We start from the raw sequence: 27186 nt of genomic DNA, 5'->3' as shown, positions 1-27186 counted from the left end.
CCGATTTTTTCCGCTGCAAAGCCATACAAAGCAGTTTGAGAGGCTGTCGAGGTCTGAATCACCGGGAAGCCTCAGTCATAGGAGTTGATACGGTTCTCTGCCTGAAACTTGGGGCCACAAGGGACTCTTCCCCCCACCCTCCCACCCCTGGCCCCCCCTCACTACCATCTTTGGGAAGGGGCATTTTCCATGGTGATGTAGCGCCCACCTTGTTGCTCTGGGGGCAGCGCTCTCCCCCAGCTCATTGACCTCTTCCGTCGCCCCCTGCCAGTATTGTGGTGCGTGGTGTTTTCTACTGGATTCTCAGAATATTTTTACCTTTTGGCAGTCTGAATCCCCGCAGCTAGCTAAATTCAAGGACTTCGAAAGGTGCTGCTCTCCCCACGGGGGTGGGGTGGGGTGGGGGTTGCCCCCGAGTGCAGACACACCGTAGAGAGTTCTTAACGGAGATCTGATGCTGGTCATCGCAGCTTGCCACAGCCTCCTGGGCATTGCACCGACCCCCGTCCTGGTGTCCTGCTGATCCCCACCCCATCCCCTCACGTAGTGAGTTTTGGTAAGAGAATTGCCGCTGCCTCTTCCTCAGCCTCCTCCACCACCATCACCACGTAAACACATAGAGTTTTATTATTGCAATAAAAATGCTTTACGCTGGCTTTTCTCAACTCTGGGCATGTTGTTTGTCTTGGTTATTGCCTCCACTTACTGCTCCGGGAAATGGGTTGCCCTCCGGCATTTTTATTGGTTGTCCTATTCTTTCCTTCGCATCGTGCCACCCAAGGCAGGTCCCCATCCAGCCATGCGTCAGCCTAGCTTCTGCAAAGAGTTTGTGCCCGCGGTTTAGGCATGAGGTGTATGGATAGCCCTGCGCCAAGGTAGAATTCCAGCATACCAGCTCAGATCAGCTGCCAAGAACCTGGCATATTGTCTTCTTACAGCAGCACTGTGCCCTCCAGCACAGGGGTCCCCAAACTAAGGCCCAGGGGCCGGATGCGGCCCAATTGCCTTCTAAATGCAGCTCGCAAATGGTCTGGGAATCAGCGTGTTTTTACATGAGTAGAATGTGTGCTTTTATTTAAAATGCATCTCTGGGTTATTTGTGGGGCATAGGAATTCGTTCATATTTTTTTTCAAGATATCGTCCGGCCCCCCACAAGGTCTGAGGGACAGTGACCCTGCTGGAAAAGTTTGCTGACTGCTGCTCCAGCAGTTAGGGCTATGACGGAGGAGGAATTTTGGTTTGATATCCCGCTTTATCACTACCCGAAGGAGTCTCAAAGCGGCTAACCTTCTCCTTTCCCTTCCTCCCCCACAACAAACACTCTGTGAGGTGAGTGGGGCTGAGAGACTTCAAAGAAGTGTGACTAACCCCCAAGGTCACCCAGCAGCTGCATGTGGAAGAGCGGAGATGCGAACCCAGTTCACCAGATTACGAGTCTACTGCTCTTAACCACTACACCACACTGGCTCTCCTTCCCTGACTGCTGCCCGGGCTTGGTGGGATCTGTAGTCTTAAGATACCTGGAGGCAGCGTTTGAAATTAGGCAGGCGCATTTTGCACCTAGCTTTCAACCACTTGCAACCAAGTGAAGGTGCCCGGGCGCCAGGATGGTGCCTGACATCTGAACCATCTGGAGGTGCATGGGGGGGGGGATCCTTGGCTCTTGACTTCTTTTCAAACACAGTAGAAGCACATCCTGTAGAATTCCATCAGTTATATTTTATCTGCACAATCAGAATAAATTTCAGAGACCAAAATGCTTTTTCTGTGTCAGCGTGAGCAGGATCAATGTTCTAGTTAGTTACTGTAGCTGTGAAGACTAATCCTACATTATGAATGGTCCGTGTTACCATTAAGAAAAGGAGGTAGAAACAAGCTAATACCTATGTGTACTGTCCCTGGATATTATTATTATTATTATTACTATTATTATTATTATTAGTAGTAGTAGTATTCCCCGCCCATCTGGCTGGGTTTCCCCAGCCACTCTGGGCGGCTTCCAACAAAATATTAAAAACACGATAAAACACCAGACATTAAAAACTTCCCTAAACAGGGCTGCCTTCAGATGTCTTCTAAAATTCTGATAGTTGTTTATTTCCTTGACATCTGGTGGGAGGGCGTTCCACAGGGCGGGCGCCACCACCGAGAAGGCGCTCTGCCTGGTTCCCTGTAACTTGGCTTCTCGCAGGGAGGGAACCACCAGAAGGCCCTCGGCGCTGGATCTCAGTGTCCGGGCTGGACAATGGGGGTGGAGACGCTCCTTCAGGTATAATGGACCGAGGCCGTTTAGGGCTTTAAAGGTCAGCACCAACATTTTGAATTGTGCTCGGAAATATACTGGGATCCTTCTTTTAAATAGCCCTGTGTTGGTGGCACTGCTTGTCTCATCCATCTTCCTCTGTCCTGGGGCATTTTAAGGTTTCCAGTCCCGTGAAACTGAGGCTGGGAACTTTGGAAAGCGAGAAGGACACAGAACTTTGGAAAGCGAGAAGCACAAGATCCCGTTTCCTCCCTCCGCGCGCAACAAGTATGTGCTCCCCTTTGAGCCCCCTCCCTCTCCTGCCTTAGGAGTGTCACTGACAGATCGGCTTGCCCTGGTGGACATCTAATTGCATTATGGTAAATCTGTTACAGTCTCCTCCCGGCCTGCCACTTGAGACGAGCAGCAAGTGTTTTGTAAAGCCTTGAGTGCCACCTCTCTGCTTGGTACGGAGGATTAGTCTCTCTGCGCGGAGATGGTTCTGCTTAAGGAGGTTGCGGTCTTAGCTCTCGGATGTTGCTGAGTAGCGAGAAAGCCCAGACGCTATTGTACAAAACCCCAAAAAGTCCATGCGACCTGTAACTGGTGTAAGGCCATCAGTGTAATTGGCAGAAATAATGCAATAAATTACAACAGTAGCGCCCCAAAACACGGGATAGGCATGAAACGGATTAATATTGCAGGACCCCCTCACCCACCCGCTAAACAGACTGCAAATACAATTTGCCTTGTGATGCTGAATGAACAGCATTGTTGATAAGATCTCGGGATCATTGCTTCATCACAAGCAACTTAGAATTGAGAAATCCCTTGCGGTTGGCAGCTGAAAAACAACCCGTTGGCATCTTGTCTCTCTTCCAAAATTTGTTCATCTGCCCTTGCGCTGTTTTGGAGTCTCGTTGACTTTGTGGTTTTTTTGGGGGGGGGCAGAGAGAAACATCAGGGCCTGTTCATTTTCTTCCTGCGACCATGTCTCAGGAGGCTGCATCATTCTGGTGATCTTGGCTCCTGCTTCAACCTTTCGAATCTGAAAACATGGCTGGCAGCTAATGAAACCTAGAGGGAACTGAGCAATTCCTGCATAGGGGTCGGCCTCGGGTGGTTTGTGTCGCCTCCCTGGGACCCCACCTCACCTAGTGCAAGCTGGATGAAACACGCCGTACAATGAAATCTTGGGGCAATTTAAGGTTTGTTTGAAAGTATAGAGCAGGCACCCCCAAACTCAGCCCTCCAGATGTTTTGGGACTACAATTCCCATCATCCTTGACCACTGGTCCTGTTAGCTAGGGATGATGGGAGATGTAGTCCCAAAACGTCGGGCGGGCCGAGTTTGGGGATGCCTGGTATAGAGTGTTCCGATTCTTCCTTGGCAGCATCCGGAAGTAAGAAGATGCCTTCCAGATGTTCACAGCCATGGTGACGGAGCTGAGATCCAACATCTGGTAGAGTCAGGCTGCGGAAAGGTCTGTCTCGGCACCTTGACCCGCATGAGCTCTCTCTTGTTCAAAGATGCGTTACAAAATCTCGGCAAGAACCCAAGCAAACCTTTCCCCCTTTTCCTAATCAGTTCCTTTGCTTCGTTCTGCTTTAATCACACTTGGCGCTGGCTCATGTGGGCGAGGTAAATCGATGGCACCCGACGCGTCTGACTTCCTCCTTCGCACTGAGGTGGGAGCAGGAGGTCTGCAAGGCCGCCATTGGGGCAAGTGGCACAGCAGTCTATTTAGCCCGAGGTGGTTGTGGTCAGATGGCAATCTTTCCTGATACACCAGTTCAAAGGCTTCTGAAACGCTGTTAGCAACAATGCTGTACATACAAGCAGAGGAAGCTCCCATGCCGATGTGCAGTGCATAGTTAAACTGTTACAGGTGGGTAGCCGTGTTGGTCTGCCATAGTCGAAACAAAATAGAAAATTCTTTCCAGTAGCACCTTAGAGACCAACTGAGTTTGTTCTTGATATGAGCTCAGTTGGTCTCTAAGGTGCTACTGGAAAGAATTTTCTACTTAGTTAAACTGTGCAACTCTCTCCCACAAGAGGCAGTGACGGCCACCAACCTGGGTGGCTTCCAAAAGAGGGTTAGGAAAATTCAAGGTGGCGAGGGCTATCTATGAGCACCTGCCAGGATGGCAATGCTCTGCCCTCCACCGTTGGGGGCAGCAGTGCTTCTGAATACCAACGTTTGGAAACAGCAGAAGGGGAAAACTGCTCTTGTGCTCGGATCTTGCATGTGACCACCTGCTGTGGGCAGAGGGTAATGGTAAATGGTAAAGGATCCCTGGATGGTTAAAGGTAAAGGGACCCCTGACCATTAGGTCCAGTCGCAGACGACTCTGGGGTTGCGGCGCTCATCTCGCTTTACTGGCCGAGTGAGGCGGCGTACAGCTTCCGGGTCATGTGGCCAGCATGACTAAGCCGCTTTTGGCGAACCAAAGCAGCGCACGGAAACGCCGTTTACCTTCCCGCCAGAGCGGTACCTATTTATCTACTTGCACTTTGACGTGCTTTCGAACTGCTAGGTGGGCAGGAGCTGGGACCGAGCAACGGGAGCTCACCCCGTCATTGCGGGGATTTGAACCGCCGACCTTCCAATCGGCAAGCCCAAGAGGCTCAGTGGTTTAGACCACAGCACCACCCTCTTGTCCAGAGGATGCCGGATTAGATGGGCCGTTGGCCTGATCCAGCAGGCTCTTACATTCTGGTTGGGTCACATTGGATATCTCTGCCATCTCTTGATTTCTACTCAACAATGACTCGCCGCTGAGTGAGTCCCTTGAAGCAAAGTGTTTGTCACATCGGGTGAATTGTGAGTGGGTGGTTTTGATGCCTCACTGACACACGCTTGCCATCTTTTGATGCCTTGGTGAGTTACGCGATAAACATCCCCGTGCCCAGAGCTCTCCGGGTGTGCATGTGAAGACCCAGCTCTGGCTAGTGGCCTGGATTCACCCATCCTTCTCTCCAGCACCCTCCGAGCCAACCTGGGCTGTTGCAGCTGCTTTGTGGTCTTGTGGCTAAAAGCAAGTTCACCTGAGGTCTTGGGACACCCTCGCTGCCAAGAGCTTAACTGAACAAAAGGCGCCCATTGCAAATGGGCTTCCAAACGGTTCAATATTAAATTCTCCCGCATGTGCAAAGCTTCGGAGGCCACGCGGATTTGCTTGGCGTTCCTGCGCCAGCTTTGTAGTGGCCTGGAAGACAGGCTAAGTCGTGTGAGAAGATTAGCCTGGTTTCTATCAGGTAAACTGTTCACTCATCTAATTAATTGCTTTCGAGTTGCGCATGAGCTCAGGTGGCATGGAGCCAATCCGGCTGCTGCCTTGTCCGCTTGCTCTGCCTGATAAACCCCCCACCTGGCTCCTCCCAAGGAATAATAATAAAATAATAATTTATTACATATACACTGCCCATCTGGCTGGGTTTCCCCAGCCGCTCTGCGCGGCTTCCAACAGAATATTAAAAATACAATAAAATGTCAAACATTAAAAACCTCCCTATACAGGACTGCCTTCAGATGTCTTCTAAAGGTTGTATAGTTTATTTCCTTAGCATCTGATGGGAGGGTGTTCCAGGGTGGGTGCCACCACTGAGAAGGCCCTCGAAAAGTTTCAATAAAAACTCATATCAAAAATTGCCCCCACCCCCCGCACAAATATATAACATTTAACTAAAATGTTAATTGTGAATTTAATCCAGCTAAGATAGGCTTAGGCTGGATTTTGGCAACCGGGTGCCCTTCAGATGCTGTCGGACTACAATGCCCGTCGGCATGCTGGCTGGGACTGGTGGGAGTTGTAGTCGGGAAAACACCTGGAGGGACAGGGTGCCGATGGGAACTGTAGTCTGATGCCTACACAGCTGGTGGAGATGCTGAGGGGCAGGGCGAGCCCAACATCCACAGCAGGAGTGCCCCCTGGTGGCACAAAGAGGGGAGACGAGGAAAGGGTTGACACAGACAGAGTTTGCAAAGAGCATTCCTGAGTTGTGATGTTTGTTGTTGCTGCTGCTGCTCCTTCTCCTCCTCCCTTGGGTTCCATTACAGAAAGTTTCCATTTCCAGAGGGCTTGTCTCCTGCAGCAAAAACAACAAAGTCTTGTGGCACCTTAAAAACAAACACGTATATTCAGGCGTCGGCTTTCGTGAACTTCGGTTCGGGTGGTGCAAAGTGGTGAGTCGCAAAAGCAGCCTGCGGTTCCGCTGGTTCTCCTCGATCTCTCAGCAGCTTTCAGGGCCATCGACCACGGTCTCCGTTGGGTATTGAACCTGGGCCCTTTGGCATGCAGAGGGTCTGCCACTGAGCCATGGCCTTCCCCTTCTATTTCATCACCACCACCACTTTGTGGTGGTTCTGGCCCTCCTTAGTATACAAAAAAAGTATCAGGTGTTGCAACGACCTACAGTACAACAAAACCAAAAACGCCAAACCGGCTTGCAAATATAAAAGACAATTTTACTTAGTTAAGCAAAATAAAGTGCAAATATAAAGGACATTTTTACTTGGTTATGCACGTTGCAGTTTATTTTGCTTATCAAAGCCTGGAGATACTTAAAACATACAGTCAACTAGTGGCACAACTCTGCCAATAATGTGTAGAATGACAGTGTCACAGCACAGTAGATAGTTATCTACTGGAAGCGCAAAGTCGTGTAAGTGGGAACGGTGGCAAGAACGGGTTCTTCACAAGGCCATATGTAGAGGCAGGGCTCCTACGAGAGTAGTAGTCGCAGACGAGCACCTTCTCACCGTCCCATGGCGAAAGTAGTACAATTGTTCAGAAGACCTGTGCTCGGGGTGTTAAGCAGGTTTCATAACAGCTTCATCAGTCCATAATACTATACACTAAACACGATATGCCAAGGATACAAGATCATCGCAGGCACAGCAAGTCTGATCAATTTGTACTACCCATTAGGGCATCTGGTTGGCCAAAGTGAGAACAGGATGCTGGACTAGATGGGCCGTTGTTGGCCGGATCCAGCAGCCAGCTCTTCTTAAATTCCTATGGCAGAGGGCAGGCATTACATGGCTCCATGGATTCTCTGATAAAGAGTTCAACGGGATCCAGTTTGGTTTTCCTTGCAATAATAATAATAATAATAATAATAATAATAATAATAATAGTTGTTGTTGTTGTTCAGTCGTTCAGTTGTGTCCGACTCTTTGTGACCCCATGGACCAGAGCACGCCAGGCATGCCTATCTTCCACTGCCTCCCGCAGTTTGGCCAAACTCATGCTAGTTGCTTCGAGAACACTGTCCAACCATCTCATCCTCTGTCGTCCCCTTCTCCTTGTGCCAATAAATTTTATTATTTATACCCCGCCCATCTGGCTGGGCTTCCCCAGCCACTCTGGGTGGCTTCCAACAAAATATTAAAATACAGTAATCCATTAAAACATTAAAAGCTTCCCTAAACAGGGCTGCCTTCAGATGTCTTCAAAAAGTCTGGTGGTAGTTTTTCTCTTTGACATCTGGTGGGAGGGCGTTCCACAGGGCGGGTGCCACTACCGAGAAGGCCCTCTGCCCAGTTCCCTGTAACTTGTCTTCTTGCAGTGAGGGAACCGCCATCATCAAACAAAGCAATTTTCAATAATCCATTAGAAACCAGTAGTAAACAGTAAAATTAAACATGAGAAAATAATAAACAGTTTACACTTATCAATTACAATAAAGAATTACTAATCTATAATCAAGAAAAATAACAGCAAATCACAATGAATAAAATATTGCAAAACATTCATAACCATGTAAAAGGAGCAAATTGAGAAACAAGGACACACAACTTATAAAATTATTCTTAAAAGCTACCCCAAAACTCCTTTCTTCCCAGCGGCTTCTGCTGTTCTCAAAGTCACGGTCTGGGAAAGGCTCCCCGGGCTGAAGGGTAGGGCATGGGCATAGCGGGGGGGGGGAGGGGGGAGTCAGCTGCTTCCCGATCAAGTAAAATAATAGAGATACTTAACTAGCTGACCAATCACGTCGTTTCTTCCTCCCTAACTAAGTCCTCCCCCCCCCCAACAAAATTCATGGCTACGCCCATGGGGGTAGGGCAAGGCTGGTGGAAAATCAATTTCCTGCAGAAAGTCTCTCTCCCCCTCAGTTCTACTCATTACCACCTACCGGTACCTGTACATGAAAACACTATGAAACCTGTTTGGTACAAACCTATTTGGTACATTTGAATTCATCCTGCAAAATAGTGACTGCCTGAAACTTTTTTAAAATACCAAGATTCTATGTTGTGAATACAGGGGCGTGGGTGGTGCTGTGGGTTAAACCACAGAGCCTAGGGCTTGCCGATCAGAAGGTCAGCGGTTCGAATCCCCATGACGGGGTGAGCTCCCGTTGCTCGGTCCCTGCTCCTGCCCACCTAGCAGTTCGAAAGCATGTCAAAGTGCACATAGATAAATAGATACCTAAAGCCATTTGCAGCGACATGGGTGGCACTGTGGTCTAAACCACTGAGCCTAGGGCTTTCCGATCAGAAGGTTGGCGGTTCGAATGCCTGCGACGGGGTGAGCTCCCATTGCTTGGTCCCTGCTCCTGCCAACCTAGCAGTTCGGAAGCAGGTCAAAGTGCAAGTAGATAAATAGGTACCACTCCGGAGGGAAGGTAAACGACATTTCCTTGCGCTGCTCTGGTTTGCCAGAAGCGGCTTAGTCATGCTGGCCACATGACCCGGAAGCTGTCTGTGGACAAATGCCGACTCCTTCGGCCTATAGAGTGAGATGAGTGTGCAACCCCAGAGTCGTCCAAGACTGGACCTAATGGTCAGGGGTCCCTTTACCTTTACCTATGTTGTGAACAAATAAACTCAGATAAAAGAGCATTTGGATATATATTTAAAAGTCTCTGCAGCTCCCATTTTTTCCTCCAATGGGGTCTGTGCAGTAGAACTTCCTGATGGACTGCCCGTCTGCTGCTTTAAGACCAAAACGGAGCGTGGAGACTTCATACTGTTGGCTTCTCTTTCAATCTCTGCCGTTGACTCACAGCAACGGAGAACGGGTAACCCGGTGGTATTACGCAATCTCCCTCTGTGAAATGGGCACAAGACATTAAAAGAGTACAAAATGCTTATGTAATGAATAGCACAGGATCCCAAGGACACCTCATTCATGGCAACACAGTGAAGCACGGAGAGTTGTCACCGGAAATGGATGTGATAACAGCAGGTTAGTTAAGGACTATGGCATCTGGCTTCCCCATTTGTCTCCAGGGCTGACCTGCCTACTAGGCAGCGCTGCATGTAATTATACTTTAGACAGCTTCCTTGATTTATCAGGTGCCGAATCTGCTGAAGGATGTCGGGGTTGCCCATTCAAATTCGAGCTCGGAGAGGTATGGCCTCTGGTGAGCAGAATCTGTGACACATTCGCTCACAAGAACTTCCAGATTGCCTTGCTGAGTGAGGCCAGGTCTATATCCAGCAGGTTGCTAGAAAATGGGCAAAATTGAGTAGTATGTTTTCTTGGACCGTGCCATTTCAGGCTGAGCAAGGGGGACGGATGAGCTTGGGTGTTCCCCCCTGCCTCAAGAATTTCCCTGCACACAGAAAACCAGAAAGCTAAAGGAGCAGCCTAGTCTTTCCATCAAAAGCTTGCCACACTTTTGGGACATGGTGGATGGCCCAATGCAGCTATTCCCTGACTCTGGAATTTTATTTAAGGGGGAAAAAATGAGGAGGGGGAATATCCTGCAACTCATCCTAAAAGATGTTACACCTTTCTGCAGGCAGCCAGGCAGTCTGCAAAAGGGGCTTTGTGGCTCTGTGGTAGGATGGTCCCAGGTTCAGGTTTGGGCACCTCCAGTTTTAAAAAGGATCAATTAATGGGGAGTGCCTTTTTTTGCACGAAACCCTGGAAACCTCCTGCTCATCAGGGTAGACCACCTGTGTACTATTTTATTAAATTGATATACTGCCTTTCATCTGAGTATCACAGGCTTCTGTAGCCCAGATGCCACAATCCAGATGAAAGAGGGTCAGGGGATTTCTAGGTTTGCAGAAGGACAAAGAAAACGTTTCTGAAAAAACACCTGATGGCAGCCACTCCATCAGGACAGGAGAGATAGGAAGCAGAAGGGTCATCCCATCCGGTTTTTGCTAGAGACACAGCTCCATCAAGCACCTCCTTGCCCCCGAGCTGTGCTAGCTGGTTATTATAGGAGCAACTGTTTAGAAATTGGTGCCTGAGTTTTTGCTTTTCCTCTTCCCTCCCTGTCCCTTTTGCCTTGATTGCCGTGGTTTTAAAAAAAAATTGTTATCATTGTTAGCCTGCAGGCAGAGACCATCTTGCCTTGAGGGGATGCAAGCAGCTCTGGGAGCCTTTTGGATTGAAGAGCAGGGTAGAAATTCTCTCAACCTGGCATGTCCAACAAGTAGATTGTGATCTACTGGTAAATTGCAGGGTGTTCCTGGTAGATCCCTGGGCCTCCCCCCCAGAAAAAAGCTCCATCCAACGAAAATGGGTAGATCACTGCCAGTTTTTTTTTATACTGTGAGTAGATCGCAGTCTCTTGGGAGTTGGATCTCCCTGCTCTAAACAAACAAAATATTTTTTAAAAGGTATATCAGTGTGCTTGCATACCCAATACAACACTGGCATATATCTGTCTCAAGAGACAATGGAGTGCCCCTGCAGAGGTGAAGCCTAACACCTGGAGAATCACAGCATCTGGTGTGGCTGAAAAGCCCCACAACATATAACTGCTGCCTCCCGCGTTGTTTTTGCTGCATTGGCAGCACTGAAGTGACCTCCCCGGGGCGCAAGCCTGGCCAGTGTGTCTGGAGGACCTGGGCTGCCCAGACGACAAGACCCCCCCCCCAAAAGCCTCCCTAATGTGGCCCAAAGGAAAGCAGAGCCAAGACGTTGGGCGCCAGCTGCGGATTGAACATATTCAGCTGCAGGTTTACCTTTGGAGGGGGGGGAATGAGGATTACAGAATGGAGTTTCCTGGAAGAGGGTCTGGCTGGCCAGCTGCTCCTGTCCAGGGTTCCACCCCACACTGTTGCAAATTCCACTTGCACTGGGCTGGCTGGCTGAAGCCTGTCACCTGACGTTCCTCCGCTTCATTGCAACACATGGCAGAAGAACCATCGCCTCTCTAATCTGAGCCACCTCCACCCCTGACGTCACCCAGGTGCACTGACCTCGTTCTCTCTTCTGCCACCTGAGTAGTTTCGCTTCCTAGTCAGCTGATTCCCCCACCCAGCCCAGGCCGAGCCCTGCCGTGGTTATAAAGTCGAAGGCACGCTGGGAGCGCGCAAGCCGAGAGCAGAATTATTGCCAGAGGCAGCAGACACAGGTAAGAGCACCGATCTGTTTTGTGTGTGGAAGGGGGGCGGAGAGAGAGAGAGAGAGAGAGCAAAGGCATCCATTGGGATAAAATATTCTATGCTCCCACCTTGGATTGTAAAACCCAGACGCTGTTTGGAAACCCTTCTAAAGTTCCTCTGCATCTACCACCCTGAATTTGCTTCTGATGGGAAGCAAAGAGGGTGGTTTTACTTGGGGGGGGGGGACCTCGCCTTTCGGCTTGCAACTTCGATGGGGAAAGCGGGGATGTGCCAAGCTGTGTGTTCCGGGTTTCCTTTGACACTCCAGGGCAGAGGCAATAGCACCTGCTGCTCTCCAGGTTTTGCTGGATTTCAGTTCCCATCCTGGCAGGGACGGCGCAGTTGAGAGCCAGTTTGGTGTAGTGGTTAAGAGCGGCAGACTCGTAATCTGGGGAACCGGGTTCGCGTCTCCGCTCCTCCACATGCAGCTGCTGGGTGACCTTGGGCTAGTCACACTTCTCTGAAGTCTCTCAGCCCCACTCACCTCACAGAGTGTTTGTTGTGGGGGAGGAAGGGAAAGGAGAATGTTAGCCGCTTTGAGACTCCTTCGGGTAGTGAAAAGCGGGATATCAAATCCAAACTCTTCTTCTTCTTCTTGGGAGAGCCACTGATTCCCTGCTTGTGGTTGCTGTTAATTGGCTGCCGGTTAGTTAACATGCGCTCTCTTTCCAGCATTTTGTTTTCTCCTGGGGGAGACTGGACTCCCTCACCAGGGACTTTCTCCTTGCAGTCGCGGGATGTTCTTTTAAACCGACTTTGATGAACTTCTGTTAGAAGCTGATTTTGCAAGGCGGCTGCCGATGTCCTAACCATATTTAGTGAATTTCTTTAAGTTATTTTGGAGGAGGATTCTTGAGGATGAAAGAGGTTTTTGGACCTACTGTTTTTAGACTCTTTGTGACATTTTGTTGCGTAAGATCAAGGAGTTTACACAGGAAGATAAGGAAATGGTTCTCACCTTGACAGTAATTAAGAAATGGAATTAAAAATGAATAATCTGCTCTAAGTGGATTGGGTGTTGATACGAGAGTCGACATATTTGAGCATCAGAGTAGACCCACTGATATTCATAAACCTAAGTTAGCCATAGCCATTATCTTCAACTCTGAGTAGGACTAGCATTGAATACTCATTGATTTTAAAGTCTTCCATTTTTATAATGTGTTGGAATAGTAAGGTGCAAGACTATGTTCGGCAACAGAAGATATTTGGAATTATTGCAGATGCGATAAATTTGTTTACATTATATTCTTAAAGCATTATTATTGAACATTTTGAAACCTGATGTTAGTTTTACTACACTTGATTTAACACTAAGAGATCTATATTTTTTTTGTACGTTTGTTCTCAGAATAAAGGCTCAATTCTGTTGATTTTTTTTAAAAAAAAACACAGAATACTGGGCTACCTGAGTTGTAGGATTCCTTCAACAAAGCAATTCTTCTTCTTTAATAAATATAGCTTTATTGATTTCCAGTATATAACAATTACTAAAAAAGAGAGAAAAGGGTGCAAAAACAAAATCCCAAAGCAATTCTTGTACTTAAGAAAACTAGAAAACTTCATCAGAAATCAGAAGAAAAGAGCTATGTGGTTGGGAAGCAGGGTGATATCTAAACTGGGGTCAGAGGTCATGGTAGGTTGGCCATACCATTAAGATTAGGGCAGCAAATCTTGCAATTTTATTTCATTCATATTTTCAGCATCCACACGTGAACCCTGAGGGTTGGTGAGGGACTCCCACTATGGCAGGGACCCCCTATGCTCCTAAAAAAGCCAATGCAATTCTGGGCTGCATCAATAGGAGTATAGCATCTAGATCAAGGGAAGTAATAGTACCACTATATTCTGCTCTGGTCAGACCTCACCTGGAATACTGTGTCCAGTTCTGGGCACCACAGTTCAAGAAGGATACTGACAAGCTGGAACGTGTCCAGAGGAGGGCAACCAAAATGGTCAAAGGCCCTACGCTATAGCTTGTTTAGCTTATATGTAAATCCGGCACTGGGCATTCCCTCTTTGCCCAGGTTGTTGCAATGATGGCATTCATGCTGGCTGGAGGGGCCAATGCTGTTGCCACCCGCGGAGAACCGCTAGGCTGCAAAACTAGTTCTTCCAAGAGCTAATTTTAGAAGTGCAGCACCCAATCTACCCCTGTGGCACCACATGCAAAATTGCGAAATGCAATCATTGCATCATCCTGGAAGATCCTGCGTTTTCTTATGACTAGCTTTTTATGATCCGGTGATCACTCCTGTGCGTGATGCAAGTCACCTGTGATCGTGCCCAGCTAATGGCATCAATTAGCCGGTCACGATAACGCCTATCAAGTCATCGTCATGGGACAATCTTTTTCAAGTGATTGAACAACTGCATTGCATAGTTTCCAACCGTTCTTTAGAAAATAGCTGCCGCATTAATCTGTTCAAGACCATTAGATGAATCTGTTAAAGGAACTTCTAGTCAGCTGCAAGTGTCAACTGGGACCTTTGGGTGAAGGGCTGGCGATAAACTGTATAATTATAATTATCCTCATTCATAGAATGACAGGGGTTGGTTTGCTTTTAATCCTTTGTGTGTGCCCAAGTTCTTTTTAAAACCTGCAGATCAAACTGGCAAGTGTGAATTTATTCAAATCTGCTTGCATATGGCTACTCAATTAATGTATTCTTAAAATTAAAAAAATCAGTGACTGTCCCCCCGCCCCCCACAAAGTGACAGTACCTCCCCAAGAGTAGAACATTGAGGAAACACCGATGTTCTCCTGCGAATTCAGGAACCCAGAGCTTCTAGCCTAACCTTGGCATCTCCCTCTGTGTGCTTCACCCCCCCCCCCCAGGAAGCAGCAGCAAACATGGCGACGTTGTACCCATCTCTCGAGGACATGAAAGTGGACCACGTTCTGAAGGTGAGAGGCCGGTACTCCCCTTGGGCTTCCTGTTGCCCTTCATTTTGTTTTTCATTTTTATTATGTCTTTGTGCTTTTACTTTGCATTTCTCTGCTGCGATGCGGGTGGCGCTGTGGCCTGGAACTTTTTTTAAAAATACCAAGATTCTATGCTGTGAATACAGAGACGCAGGTGGCGCTGTGGTCTAAACCACTGAGCCTAGGGCTTGCTGATCAGAAGGTCGGCGGTTCGAATCCCCGCGACGGGGTGAGCTCCCGTTGCTCGGTCCCTGCTCCTGCCAACCTAGCAGTTCGAAAGCACGTCAAAAGTGCAAGTAGATAAATAGGTACCGCTCTGGCGGGAAGGTAAACGGCGTTTCTGTGTGCTGCTCTGGTTTGCCAGAAGCGGCTTAGTCATGCTGGCCACATGACCCAGAAGCTGTACGCCTGCTCCCTCGGCCAGTAAAGCGAGATGAGCGCCACAACCCCAGAGTCGTCCGTGACTGGACTAACAGTCGGGGGTACCTTTACCTTTACCTTTATGCTGTAAACCAACCTGAGATCCTTGGATGAAGGGCAGCATAACAAACAAACAAACAAACCAGGCAGACATCACTTCTGCTGCCTTTTTGCCACCCACTGAAAACCTTCCCTTTCCAACAAGCCTTTTAAATGCAGGTCTTGACATTGTTGTTGCTATAAACGAGATTGTTCTTAATTGCTTTTGTCTTTAACTGGCCTATTGCTTCGAGGTGTTTCCTGAGAGCCAGTTTGGTGTAGTGGTTAGGAGCGGCAGACTCGTAATCTGGGGAACCGGGTTCGTGTCTGCACTCCTCCACATGCAGCTGCTGGGTGACCTTGGGCTAGTCACACTTCTTTGAAGTCTCTCAGCCCCACTCACCTCACAGAGTGTTTGTTGTGGGGGAGGAAGGGAAAGGAGAATGTTAGCCGCTTTGAGACTCCTTCGGGTAGTGAAAAGCGGGATATCAAATCCAAACTCTTCTTCTTCTTCTTCTAGGAAAGGATTCCTTTGTGGAAGCAAATAAACAGCAGGCATGGGTCCTTCATGCATTGTCTTAGTCCTGATTCAAATCGCTCCTCCTTGAAAGCCGGAGCTTTGGGGTCGGGTGGGGAGGAGAAGACCCTGGAGATGCCAACCTGATCTCTTGCCCTTCTTTCCTCTGCAGGCCCAGGCAGATGCAGCCCCCAAGGCGCCAGCCTCCATCCCCACTCCACTCCCTGCCCTCGTTGTGCCATCTGCCCCTCCAGCTTCGCCCGCAGAGAAGGCTGAGATGCCCAAGCCAGCAGGTAATGCAATTCAGAGGTGGCAGAAAGACTTCGGTGGCACCAGAGGCTCACAATGCAAGCTTCAACAGTGCTGAGAGAGCGATTGTAGAGTTGGAGAAGGTTCAGAAAATGGGATGGACCTCTAAGAACAGGAGTAGGCAACCTAAGGCCCGTGGGCCGGATGCAGCCCAATCGCCTTCTCAATCCAGCCCACACACAGTCCGGGAATCAGCGTGTTTTTACATGAGTAGAATGTGTGCTTTTATTTAAAATGCATCTCTGGGTTATTTGTGAGGCATAGGAATTCGTTCATCCCCCTCCCCCCCCCAAAATATCGTCCAGCCCACCACATGGTTTGAGGGACGGTGGACCGGCCCACGGCTGAAAAAGGTTGCTGACCCCTGTCTAAGAAGAACGATTGCAGCGTCCGGGAGTTTTTAGCTTAGAGAAAAGGCGAGGAAGAGGAGACACGATAGGGTTACAAAATCAGGCAGGGCATGGAGAAAGGGGAGAGAGGAAAGATTTCCTTCCTCTCTCGTAACGCTAGAATTCATGGGAAGCTGAACGTTGGAAGATTCAGGGCTGATAAAAGAAACTCGCACAGCACAGAATTGAACGATGGACCTCACTCCCACCGGAGGCAGGGATTAGACAGGGGGCTGGCCCTTGTTGTCAAATGTGGCGGAATAATGCCTGCTGATGATTCAGGTTCATCATGGGTTAACCTATCACTCCCATGTTCGGTAGGCGATCCCTGGGAGGTGTAGCTAGTTGGCGTTCTAAAAGGAGGGGGAACAACCTTGAAAGGCAGTTGGGGGTTTGGCAGTTGGGGGTGGAGGATTAGAGAGAGAAAAGGAGAGGTTAGGTTTTGGGGAATGGGAGGAAAGGTCATTACCATTGCTAAAGGGATGCAGGAAATATAACAAAGCTGAATTACATGAGAAGAAGATTTGTACCAGTAATAACCCGAGACATCCATGTTTTCAAGTTACCTAATAAAGTTAAGCAAAGACATCACCTTGCCGACAAAGGTCCGTATAGTTAAAGCTATGGTCTTCCCAGTAGTAATGTACGGAAGTGAGAGCTGGACCATCAAGAAGGCTGATTGCCGAAGCATTGATGCTTTTGAATTATGGTGCTGGAGGAGACTCTTGAGAGTCCCATGGACTGCAAGAAGATCAAACCTATCCATTCTCAAAGAAATCAGCCCTGAGTGCTCACTAGAAGGACAGATCCTGAAGTTGAGGCTCCAGTACTTTGGCCACCTCATGAGAAGAGAAGACTCCCTAGAAAAGACCCTGATGTTGGGAAAGATGGAGGGCACAAGGAGAAGGGGACGACAGAAGATGAGATGGTTGGACAGTGTTCTCGAAGCTACTAACATGAGTTTGGCCAAACTACGAGAGGCAGTGAAGGATAGGCGTGCCTGGCGTGCTCTGGTCCATGGGGTCACGAAGAGTTGGACACGACTGAACGACTGAACAACAACAACAACAATAAAGTTAAATGTGCTTAAACATTGGCTGACTGTGGCAGTGGATCAGTACCTTAAGAGGTGTGACTAAGAGGAGAGAACAAAGCTTTCCTGTGGAAGAGGAAACTGTTTGCTTATTCTCCTGTCATACAGAGGGCTGGACAGTGAAGCCAAGTGTGCCACTTATGTGCCTAAAGGGAAGGCAAACTGCAGTAGTTGGGAACCCTGGGAGGGAGATCCCATAGGTGGCAAGAGGTTTTCAAACGTAGAGCCCTGAGGTACCCCAGAGACAACTCCCGTATGAACACTGAAGGATTCATCCTAGTTGTCAGTGAAGCTTAGGGGGAGTCACTGTTGGGGAAGTATTGAAGGGGGAGGGAATTGGATCCCTCACATCAATATGTGCAAACACAGACCATCATGAAATCTAGAGAATTCGTTTTTGTTTTTTTTTGCATTCTCCAAAGCCTGACGCACGAGATAACCTGCAGAGTGCATTATTGTGCAGCGTACGCTCGGAATCAACTTCTCCCTCTTTCTTTCCTTTTCAGCCCTGCCAGTTTTGTACCCGAACCTCACGGACTTAAATGATTACATGGGCCTCTCCCTCTCCAGTGAGGAGGTCCAAAAGAATCTGGGACTTGCTCCGGCAGGCAGCCACGTAAGCATTTCTGAGGGTCACCTGCAACACCTTTTCCCATTAACTTTTGCAGAATCTCTGTTTCTAGGGGCATTATGCCAACACCTGCCTATCTCCAACTCTGGGGTGGAGAACCTTCTCCACCCAAGGGCCACATCCCCTTCTGTGTAACCTTGCCAGGGCCACATGCCAAGGGTGGGTGGTACCAGAGTAAAAAACGAGTGGAGCAATGAATGGGAATCGTAGCAGTGTAGCATAGTGGTTAGAGTGTTGGGCTAGGACCAGGGAGCCCTGGGTTCAAATCCCTGCTTTGTCCTGAAACTCATTGGGTGACCTTTAATGGCGGCCTCATATCCTGGTGGTTCCTTGATTTCCCACCATGACATTATCTTGCTGAGTCAGTCGGAGGAAGATAGAAAGCTGCCTTCTGCTGAGTCTTGACCGCTGGTCCACTTAGCTCAGTATTGCCTACTCTGACTGGCAGCGGCTCTCCAGGTTTTCAGAGATCCCCGACCCTATGGGGAGATGCTGGGAATTAAACATGGGGCCTTTCTGCATGCAAAGCGGGTGCTCTAACCACCGAGCCATGCTGCTTTTCTAGGAATGCAAATTTGTGACAGTGACCCAGTGAAAGGCTGTTCTGGAACTAGGATAGCACCCCAGACCCTGGGACTTCAGTGACCTAGAAGTGAGCCCTGGCAATTCTCCTTCTGGGCCATTCCGTGAAAAATGAGCCTGATAAGAATGCTAGATGAGCGCTGGACTTTGGTGAGGAAGATTCCAAACATGCAGTCTAACCATTTTTTAAAAGCTAAAGACAAAAGAAGTTTATTTTATGGACCTTCTTTTCAAAAGTCCACCCACCTAGTCTTCACAGAAGTGTTCAAGTTAAAAGTTTTCTGATTATTGTCCCACCCGTGACAGCATTTTTTCCTTAATTTTGTATCGTTAAATTTCTTAAACTTAATTCCTGATTGCATAGTTGTAACCAATAAACATTGATTTAAACAGATATGCAGAGTTTATCATTGATTCACCTCCCAACTCACAGAGTTTTTCCATAAATCAAACTTATCTCAAGCTCCATGATGTCCTTTTTTTGTCCCACCCGTGACAACACTTTTAACATTTAATAAAATTGTCAAAAATATCCGTAAAAATAATAATAAATTAGTAAAATGTTCAGTATCTTATTAAGAACATAGTTTAAATTTTGGTTGTTAATTTTTATGTATATTTACATTGTTACACAAGTGCGAATACCAAAAAACATGGTCAAAGTGTCCCACCCGTGACAATGGAATGGCCCTTCTGCGCTACCTCCCACCGCCAAGCCTCAGAGACGGAGGTTAATTGGGAGATGGGAGGAGGATAGACGCCCGAGCTAAAGCTTTCAGGCTTCACACATCGTCTTCTTAACAATAATTTAAAAATCTCAAAGTGCTCTCACCTGGAGATTCAAGCCCTCCCTGTGCCACGTGGAGGCGGGCAGGCCAACCTGGGGATTTCAGGTCAGCCCTGAACTTTGGGGTACCTTATCAGGAATGTCCCTCCCACTCGATCATGTGGAGCATGAAGCAGCCTCATTATGCAGCCTGAGGCTGGGTGAAAAAATTACCGTAAATTGACTGTTCCACAACTTGGGTTCTTTGTCAGGCTGTGACCTCGGCGCCCTCCACACCAGGCTTGGTGGTTGCCCCCGTGACAGGAAGCGACCTGGGGATTCGTCGGGCGGAGATCAAGCCCGGCTTGCGGGAGGTTCACCTCTGCAAGGATGAGCGCGGGAAGACGGGACTGAAGCTGAGGAACATTGATAAGGTGCGTTCTGAGGTTAGAGTGCTGCTGGAGGAAACCAAAGGCCCATCTAATCCAGTGGCCGTGTCTGGGTCAGCGTTGTACCTTTGTTTCTTCTGCTTTGTTTCCCATCTGACCCAGCCAGCGCTGTAGTTTGAAACAGCTGGAGGGCACCAGGTTGGGGAAGCCAACCTAGAGATTATTGGGAACCCCTCCCAACAGTTCACAAAGGCAATTGTTGTTGTTTAGTCGTGTCCGACTCTTTGTGACCCCATGGACCAGAGCACGCCAGGCACTCCTGTCTTCCACTGCCTCCCGCAGTTTGGCCAAACTCATGCCAATCGCTTCGAGAACACTGTCCAACCACCTCATCCTCTGTCGTCCCCTTCTCCTTCTGCCCTCCATCTTTCCCAACATCAGGGTCTTTTCCAGGGAGTCTTCTCTTCTCGTGAGGTGGCCAAAGTATTGGAGCCTCAGCTTCAGGATCTGTCCTCCAGTGAACACTTAGGGCTGATTTCCTTCAGAATGGATCGGTTTGATCTTCTTGCAGTCCAAGGGACTCTCAAGAGTCTCGACTCCAGCACCATAATTCAGAAGCATTAATTCTTCACCTATCAGCCTTCTTTATGGTCCATCTCTTGCTGTTATTCAGAGTCGAGGGTCCACGTGCAAAAGAGGACAGGGGGCTGTTGCACCTTTAATAGTTTTGTAGAAGATTTGCTTTCAGCCGATATAGCTTGCAGGGCACAACTATTAAAGGTGCAGGAGCCCTGGTCCCGTTTAACTGACCACACCATTTTACATGCAGGATGCCTCTGAATTCTGAAGGTTATGGCCAACAGCCTTTAGTAGACTTGTCCTCTGTGCACTTATTTAATCTCCTTTCACAGACATCTACTCTAGCTGTAGAAGCCTTAGCCTGAATTCAGTCCACCGGGGGGGGGGGAACCGGACAGAAGGGAGGTAGGAGATCAACACAGTTTCGGAGTAACCACAGAGAGTGGGGGGGAGGGGAACAAATCACGCCGCGTGAGTGGGAGGAAGACAAAAACGGGGGGGGGGGGGTTAGGGAAGACTGAAATGGGGCACACAGAGGTTTGTGGGGATAAGCTGTGGGAAACCAGGCGAGAACAGGAGGGAAAGACTGAGAGGAGGCAGGCTTAAGTTCATTGGGATAACGTGTGGGAAACCAGGAGAAAATGGGGGGGAGGGAAGACTGAAATGGGGTACACGGAAGTTCATGGGTTTAAGCTGTGGGAAACCAGGCGAGAAGGGGGGGGAGCCACAGCAAGGCATGGCCGGGCCAGCTAGTCAACAATAAACCAAAAGCACATTGAAACACGCACCAGCTTTTATAAACACCTGGGCAGGCTTGTCTAAATGCAGATGCTTTAAGCAGGCACCAAAATGTGTGCAAGTGAAGGCGCTTGCCTGATATCAATAGGCAGGGAGTTCCAAAGTGTAGCTGCTGCTGCATTAAAATATTGATTTCTTACAAATGCAGAACAGGTACATTTGTGTGGCAGAGGATGGGTGGCCACCTGTCCTGGATGCTTTAGTTGCGATTCCTGCATTGCAGGGGGTTGGACTAGATGACTTTGGGGGGTCCCTTCCAGCTCTACAGTTCTATGATTCTTCCAGGTTGTGCGTTGTAAGATGCTCTGTATCCCTTTGAAGCCACAGTTCTTAGGCCAGCCTTCCCCAACTGGGTGCCCTCCATAGACTTTGGATGATGATGCCAATCATGCCAGCTGTTGGGTGCCCAGGCCATCAACTCCCTCGCCATCTGAGAGGTGTGGAACTGGCTTCCTCAAAATCCCATCTCACCTGCTGCCCAGGGACGCCTGCCTCTGGGCTTTCCTTGCTGGTCTCGTTTTTAGAAATCAAAGTATGTCGGTTTTCACCAGCCCAATGTCTTCTGCAGGGGTTGTTTGTGCAGCTGGTCAAGGCCAACTCCCCGGCTTCTCTGGTGGGATTGCGCTTTGGAGATCAGATCCTGCAGATCGACGGGAAGGATTGCGCAGGTTGGAACACGGACAAGGCCAAGAGGGCACTGAAGAAAGCCTCTCCGGAGAAAATCGTCATGGTGATCCGGGACAGGTGAGGAGCAGGATAATTGAGGTTATCCGAGTTGTTTGTCACCCCGAAGTGCTGCAATTCCTATATAAAATGCAAGTAATTGGAAAATTGGAGTCCTTGGAGAATACAGGAAATAAAGTAGAAAGGTTGCAAGGACTCAGGCCAGGACGGCAATAAACAATGGTTTTCTCTATTTTTGTTGTTGAAAGTATAAAACAAATTCCAGTTACAACGATTGTTAACTCCAGGACAAGGCCCTGTTTCGTTTATTCTTTATCAGCTGGAATGATAAAGAATCTCAAATTAAACTTATATCTTCTGACATTATTATCTATTTAGTCATTTCTATCAAGACAAGTGTGTAACAAGCATTTCGACATCCAGGGAAAGTTTTATCATGTCTATATGAAAAAATACACATAACAAATTATAGTATATAATATAGCAATTCATGTAGCAAACAGAGGCAGCTTACCTATCGCTTTTTAGTTTTATGGTCAAAGTGTACCCTTCTTCCTGCCTTACTTCTCATGGTTTTACAACAGCTCAGTTAACCACTGCCAGTAGCTTCATCAACACCATATTCGGCATATGAATATGGGTCATGAACCGTATTTTTCCGTGTATAACACCCCCCCCTCTTTTTGGAGACTCAAAATTGAGAAAATGGGTAGGGAGGAGATGACTGTCTAGAGTTGTTGAGCTTTTTTGCGGGGGGGGGGGATTGCCCACAGTTTGCTGATGTCGAAATGCTTGTCATACATGGGTGTCTTATACATGGGAGCGTCTTATAGACGGAAAAATACAGTATATCTAAAAATATAGTCGAAACAAAATAGAAAATTCTTTCCAGTAGCACCTTAGAGACCAACTGAGTTTGTTCTTGGTATGAGCTTTCGTGTGCATGCACACTTCTTCAGATACGAAAGCTCATACCAAGAACAAACTCAGTTGGTCTCTAAGGTGCTACTGGAAAGAATTTTCTATTTTGTTTCGACTATGGCAGACCAACACGGCTACCCACCTGTAACTAAAAATATAGGAAAGGGGTTGAAAATAAAACCCACCCATATCCTCATGCCTTTCGAGGCTCAAAGGCCTGGTTTTCCAAGCTGTGGTTTTCTGGAGATTGGAAATGGCTAAGCCGGTGTGTGCTCTTTTCCCCGGCAACTCAGTCAGAAAAGTGGGGTACAAAGAGTAAAACGATAACTGTATTTATGATGTGATCCGCTATTACATTACTTTACCGTTATAACCTTTGCTTGGTAGGCCTTTCCAGCGCACGGTGACAATGCACAAGGACAGCATGGGCCACGTGGGATTCATTGTCAAGAAAGGGCAAGTCAACTCGCTTGCCAAAGGCAGCTCTGCGGCTCGGAACGGGCTCCTGATCCACCATTACATCTGTGAGGTGAACGGGCAAAATGTCATTGGCCTGAGGGTAAGGACTCTGCGTGAGAGGGGCAGTGGAGCAAAGGATGGTGCGGAGAGCTCTGTGGAGCCACGCAAATTGTGGGTCGTGTTCAAATCCTTAAAAGCTGGGAACTTGCTTTTTTTAAAACAACAACAACAACACAACTCGATCAAAAAATCCAAGCTGTATTCTGCACCCAGTCCCCAAATCCAGATATATCCATGCCCATTCCTCTCAGTGCTCTACTCTGACCATGTCAATATTATTACATTTATTTGAAAGTCCTGTGTTATGTACAGCATCTAGCACTTTTTGGGCACTTACACAGGTCCACACCTCCTGCCTGGTGGAACTGATGGGTCAGAGGAGGGTTTGGAGGAGAGATTTCAAGAGCAGGGAAAAAGTGGTGGCTGGCATAAAATAGTCCTTTTCTGGGGGGTGTTGGGGCATGTGGGGCAGCGAGAAAGAGGGGGTCCTTTTAGGGCAAGCATAGGAAATCTCTGGCATGGGTTCCAGTCTGCCTCGCAAAGCTTTCCACACCCGAGCCACACAGAGCAGAGCTTTCCAAACTTTGCATGTTGGTGAAGCACTTTTTAGACATGCATCATTTCGCGACACAGTAATTCAGTTTTGTATGTCATAGAATCCTAGAATCCTAGAGTTGGAAGAGACCCGAAGGGCCATCCAGTCCAACCCCCTGCCAAGCAGGAAACACCATCAAAGCATTCCTGACAGATGGCTGTCAAGCCTCTGCTTAAAGACCTCCAAAGAAGGAGACTCCACCACACTCCTTGGCAGCAAATTCCACTGTTGAACAGCTCTTACTGTCAGGAAGTTCTTCCTAATGTTTAGGTGGAATCTTCTTTCTTGTTGTTTGAATCCATTGCTCCGTGTCCGCTTCTCTGGAGCAGCAGAAAACAACCTTTCTCTCTCCTCTATATGACATCCTTTTATATATTTGAACATGGCTATCATGTCACCCCTTAACCTTCTCTTCTCCAGGCTAAACATACCCAGCTCCCTAAGCCGTTCCTCCTAAGGCATCGTTTCCAGGCCTTTGACCATTTTGGTTGCCCTCCTCTGGACACGTTCCAGCTTCATTTACTGCATCATTTCATGACACAGTAAATCAGTTTTACTATCAAACTGGAGGTTAAACTAACCCCTTTCCAGCCCTAGGAAAAGCACAGGGAGAGTTCGTGCGTCATACCTACACACTGCAGCAGAGACGCAAATGTGTCACGACACAGTTTGGAAAGCTCTGATGTGGAGCGTACTGCCCTTTGACGTTGGGTCACCCGACATCATGGTGACACAGGGTGATTGACAGGTGGGCAGGTTGAGCCTGCCTGCTTGTCGAAAGTGGCCTCTGGGAGATCATGGGGGGAGAGAGATGGGAATCTGGCCCACCAGCTAGATCCTGTCCCCCACCCCCGATTTAAGGTACTTGGACAAGGCTTAGTGGAGTTTGGCTGGCACAGGACAGAACATACTGGGATGTGAGGGGAGAAAGATAAAAGGGAGGGGCAAGCTCGGATAGGTCAGTGGGTAGAGCGTGAGACTCTGACTCTCAGGGTCATGGGTTCAAGCCCCACGTTGGGCCAAAAAGATTCCTGCATTGCAGGGGGTTGGACTAGATGACCCTTGTGGTCCTTTCCAACTTTACAATTTTCTACGATTGAAAATCCTCCTTCAAATAATGTTGGGATCTCCTGAATTTGCTCTCTTTCCCCCAAGCAGCTGTCAGCGGCCCCAGACACCAGGGTGGCACAAGAAAAATGTCATTTTTTAATGGGTACAGGAAGGGGGGTGCTCCCTTGTGCAGTTCAGTAAAGTGGCAACCTTCTTCTCAAACTCTTCCTTCTCAAGGACAAGGAGATCACCGAGGTCCTCACCAACGCCGGCAACATCATCACTCTGACCATTGTCCCTGCCGTCATCTATGAACACATGGTCAAAAAGTGAGTGCCCTAGAGTTGGGGGGGGGGGGCGGGGGCAGGACGGCTGAGTGAGCAAGCTCAGAAATGCCCACCCAATCTGTAGCTCACCCCAGCTGGGAACTCACTGCCACAGAGATGAAGAACCTGTGGCTTTAGACCTTAAGAACATGAGAAGAGTTTGCTGGATCAGACCCATCAAGTCCGGCATCCTGTTCTCACAGTGGCCAACCCAATACCTTTGGGAAACTAGGAAGCAGGACCTGAGCCCAAGAGCATCTCTCTCCTCCTGTGGTTTCCAGCAAATGGGATTCAGAAGCGTTGAGAGCCAGTGTGGTGTAGTGGTTAAGAGCAGTGGACTCGTAATCTGGTGAACCGGGTTCGATTCCCTGCTCCTCCACATGCAGCTGCTGGGTGATCTTGGGCTAGTCACACTTCTCTGAAGTCTCTCAGCCTCACTCACCTCACAGAGTGTTTGTTGGGGGGAGGAAGGGAAAAGGAGAATGTGAGCCGCTTTGAGACTCCTTCGGGTAGTGATAAAGCAGGACATCAAATCCAAACTCCTCCTCCTCCTCCTCCTCCTCCTCCTCCTCCTCCTCCTCTTCTTCTTCTTCTTCTTCTTCTTCTTCTTCTTCTTCTTCTTCTTCTTCTTCTTCTTCTTCTTCTTCTTCTCTGACTGTGGAGGATGAGTTGAGCCATAATGGCTAGTAGCCCTCTCCTCCTCCATGAATTTTCCCAACCCTCTTTTAAAGCCATCCAAATTGGTGGCTACCTCCTGTTGGTGGGAGTTCCATAGTTTAATCATGCACCACATGAAGAATTACTTTCTTTTATCTGCTCTGAATGTCCCGGGACATTCTTGGAGTCCAAGCTTCCACCATCTCTGAACGTTGGCCACCATGGCTGGGGCTGATGTGAGTTGGAGTCCAGCAACCCCCAGAGGGCCACAGATTCCCCCAGACCTGTGCTAGACAAGTCATAGAAGCTCCCAGTCTCTGCTGTCCACCTTGAACATAAATGTAAGAACACAAGGAGAGCCCTGAGGAATCAGACCAAGGGTCAATGTAGTCCAGCATCCTCTTCCCAACAGCAGGCAGCCAGAGGCCTTTGGAAAGTCCATAAGCAGGGCATGAAGGCAACACTCATCCATTTTTTACCCTTAGCAAATGGCATTCCAAGACAGACTGCCTCTGAACCTGGAGGCTCCATTTATATAGAATGGCTGAAGGGCCTAACCACCATGAATTTGTCTGTTCTTCTTTTAAAACTGAATTTTGCAGAGAGTATTCTGACCTCTTTTAAAGGGCTCTTGAAACTCCCGGGCTGATTCCTGTTCCTTCTGTCTCCTAAGGCTTTCGAGTGGGCTGGCGAAATCTTCCATGGACCGTTCAGTTCCTGACGTTTAAAATTGCTCAAGACTTTCCCTCCTTCCACTGCCTCTCTCTTCCGGGTTGAAAATACACCACAGATGACTCCTCCAGAACCCTGTGTCTCATTGGAGAATATTCATAGAGGTGCAGGAAGATAAATCTATTCCTTAAGGACTGTGAGGTCTCCAGAGATTCGGTGGGGACGTAGTTGAGTTTATTGCATATTCCTGGGTGATTCTTACAGCCATAAGGAAGTGAAGCAGCTGATTCTCTGATCTTCATAGCCCAAATGTAAACTGTAGAAACTCAACCTGCCTTTCTGCTGACAACCATATCAGACCTGGGTGCCTCCTATTTAGCAGAATAGCCAGCCTCAGGCTTGCATAGCTTTTAACACCAGAACCACTGTGGTCAAGCAACGTGTTTCAAATTTACAAAGCAAACAGCCTGACTCTCTTAGGGAAACACTTGCCTGTGTTAAGTGATGCCAACGGTGCGCTCTTGTTTAAGCACATTGGACACGTTCTCAATACCAGGTTGGAAGAATGCCTGATTCAAATGCCATGACGGAAAGACAGCAGGGATATAAATGCACAAAAGCCACTTCCGGAATGACATTACTTTGCAGGGATTCAAGCACGTACTGGAAATTAAGGTTTGCACAATTAAAGTAGATTAAAGTACTCTGTTGCAACAAATCCACTT

At 48.3% G+C, this 27186-nt stretch overlaps 1 protein-coding gene across 1 annotated transcript; it reads left to right on the top strand.

The window, feature by feature from the left end:
• The first annotated feature begins 11530 nt into the window (after window positions 1–11530).
• SDCBP2 (syndecan binding protein 2) lies at window positions 11531–26800 on the top strand. The gene is made up of 9 exons (XM_033153827.1): window positions 11531–11568; window positions 14439–14507; window positions 15674–15794; window positions 17799–17908; window positions 19544–19705; window positions 21606–21781; window positions 23030–23201; window positions 25044–25135; window positions 26463–26800. Exons 2-9 carry the CDS (start codon window positions 14454–14456, stop codon window positions 26515–26517), a joined length of 942 nt encoding a protein of 313 aa, XP_033009718.1. The 5' UTR covers window positions 11531–11568; window positions 14439–14453; the 3' UTR covers window positions 26518–26800.
• Window positions 26801–27186: the final 386 nt, after the last annotated feature.

Source organism: Lacerta agilis, chromosome 6 (genome assembly GCF_009819535.1).
Source record: "Lacerta agilis isolate rLacAgi1 chromosome 6, rLacAgi1.pri, whole genome shotgun sequence".
In the NCBI taxonomy this organism is placed as follows: Eukaryota; Metazoa; Chordata; class Lepidosauria; order Squamata; family Lacertidae; genus Lacerta; species Lacerta agilis.
Note: the sequence above shows the minus strand (reverse complement) of the source record. Positions and strands in the feature narration are given on the sequence as shown.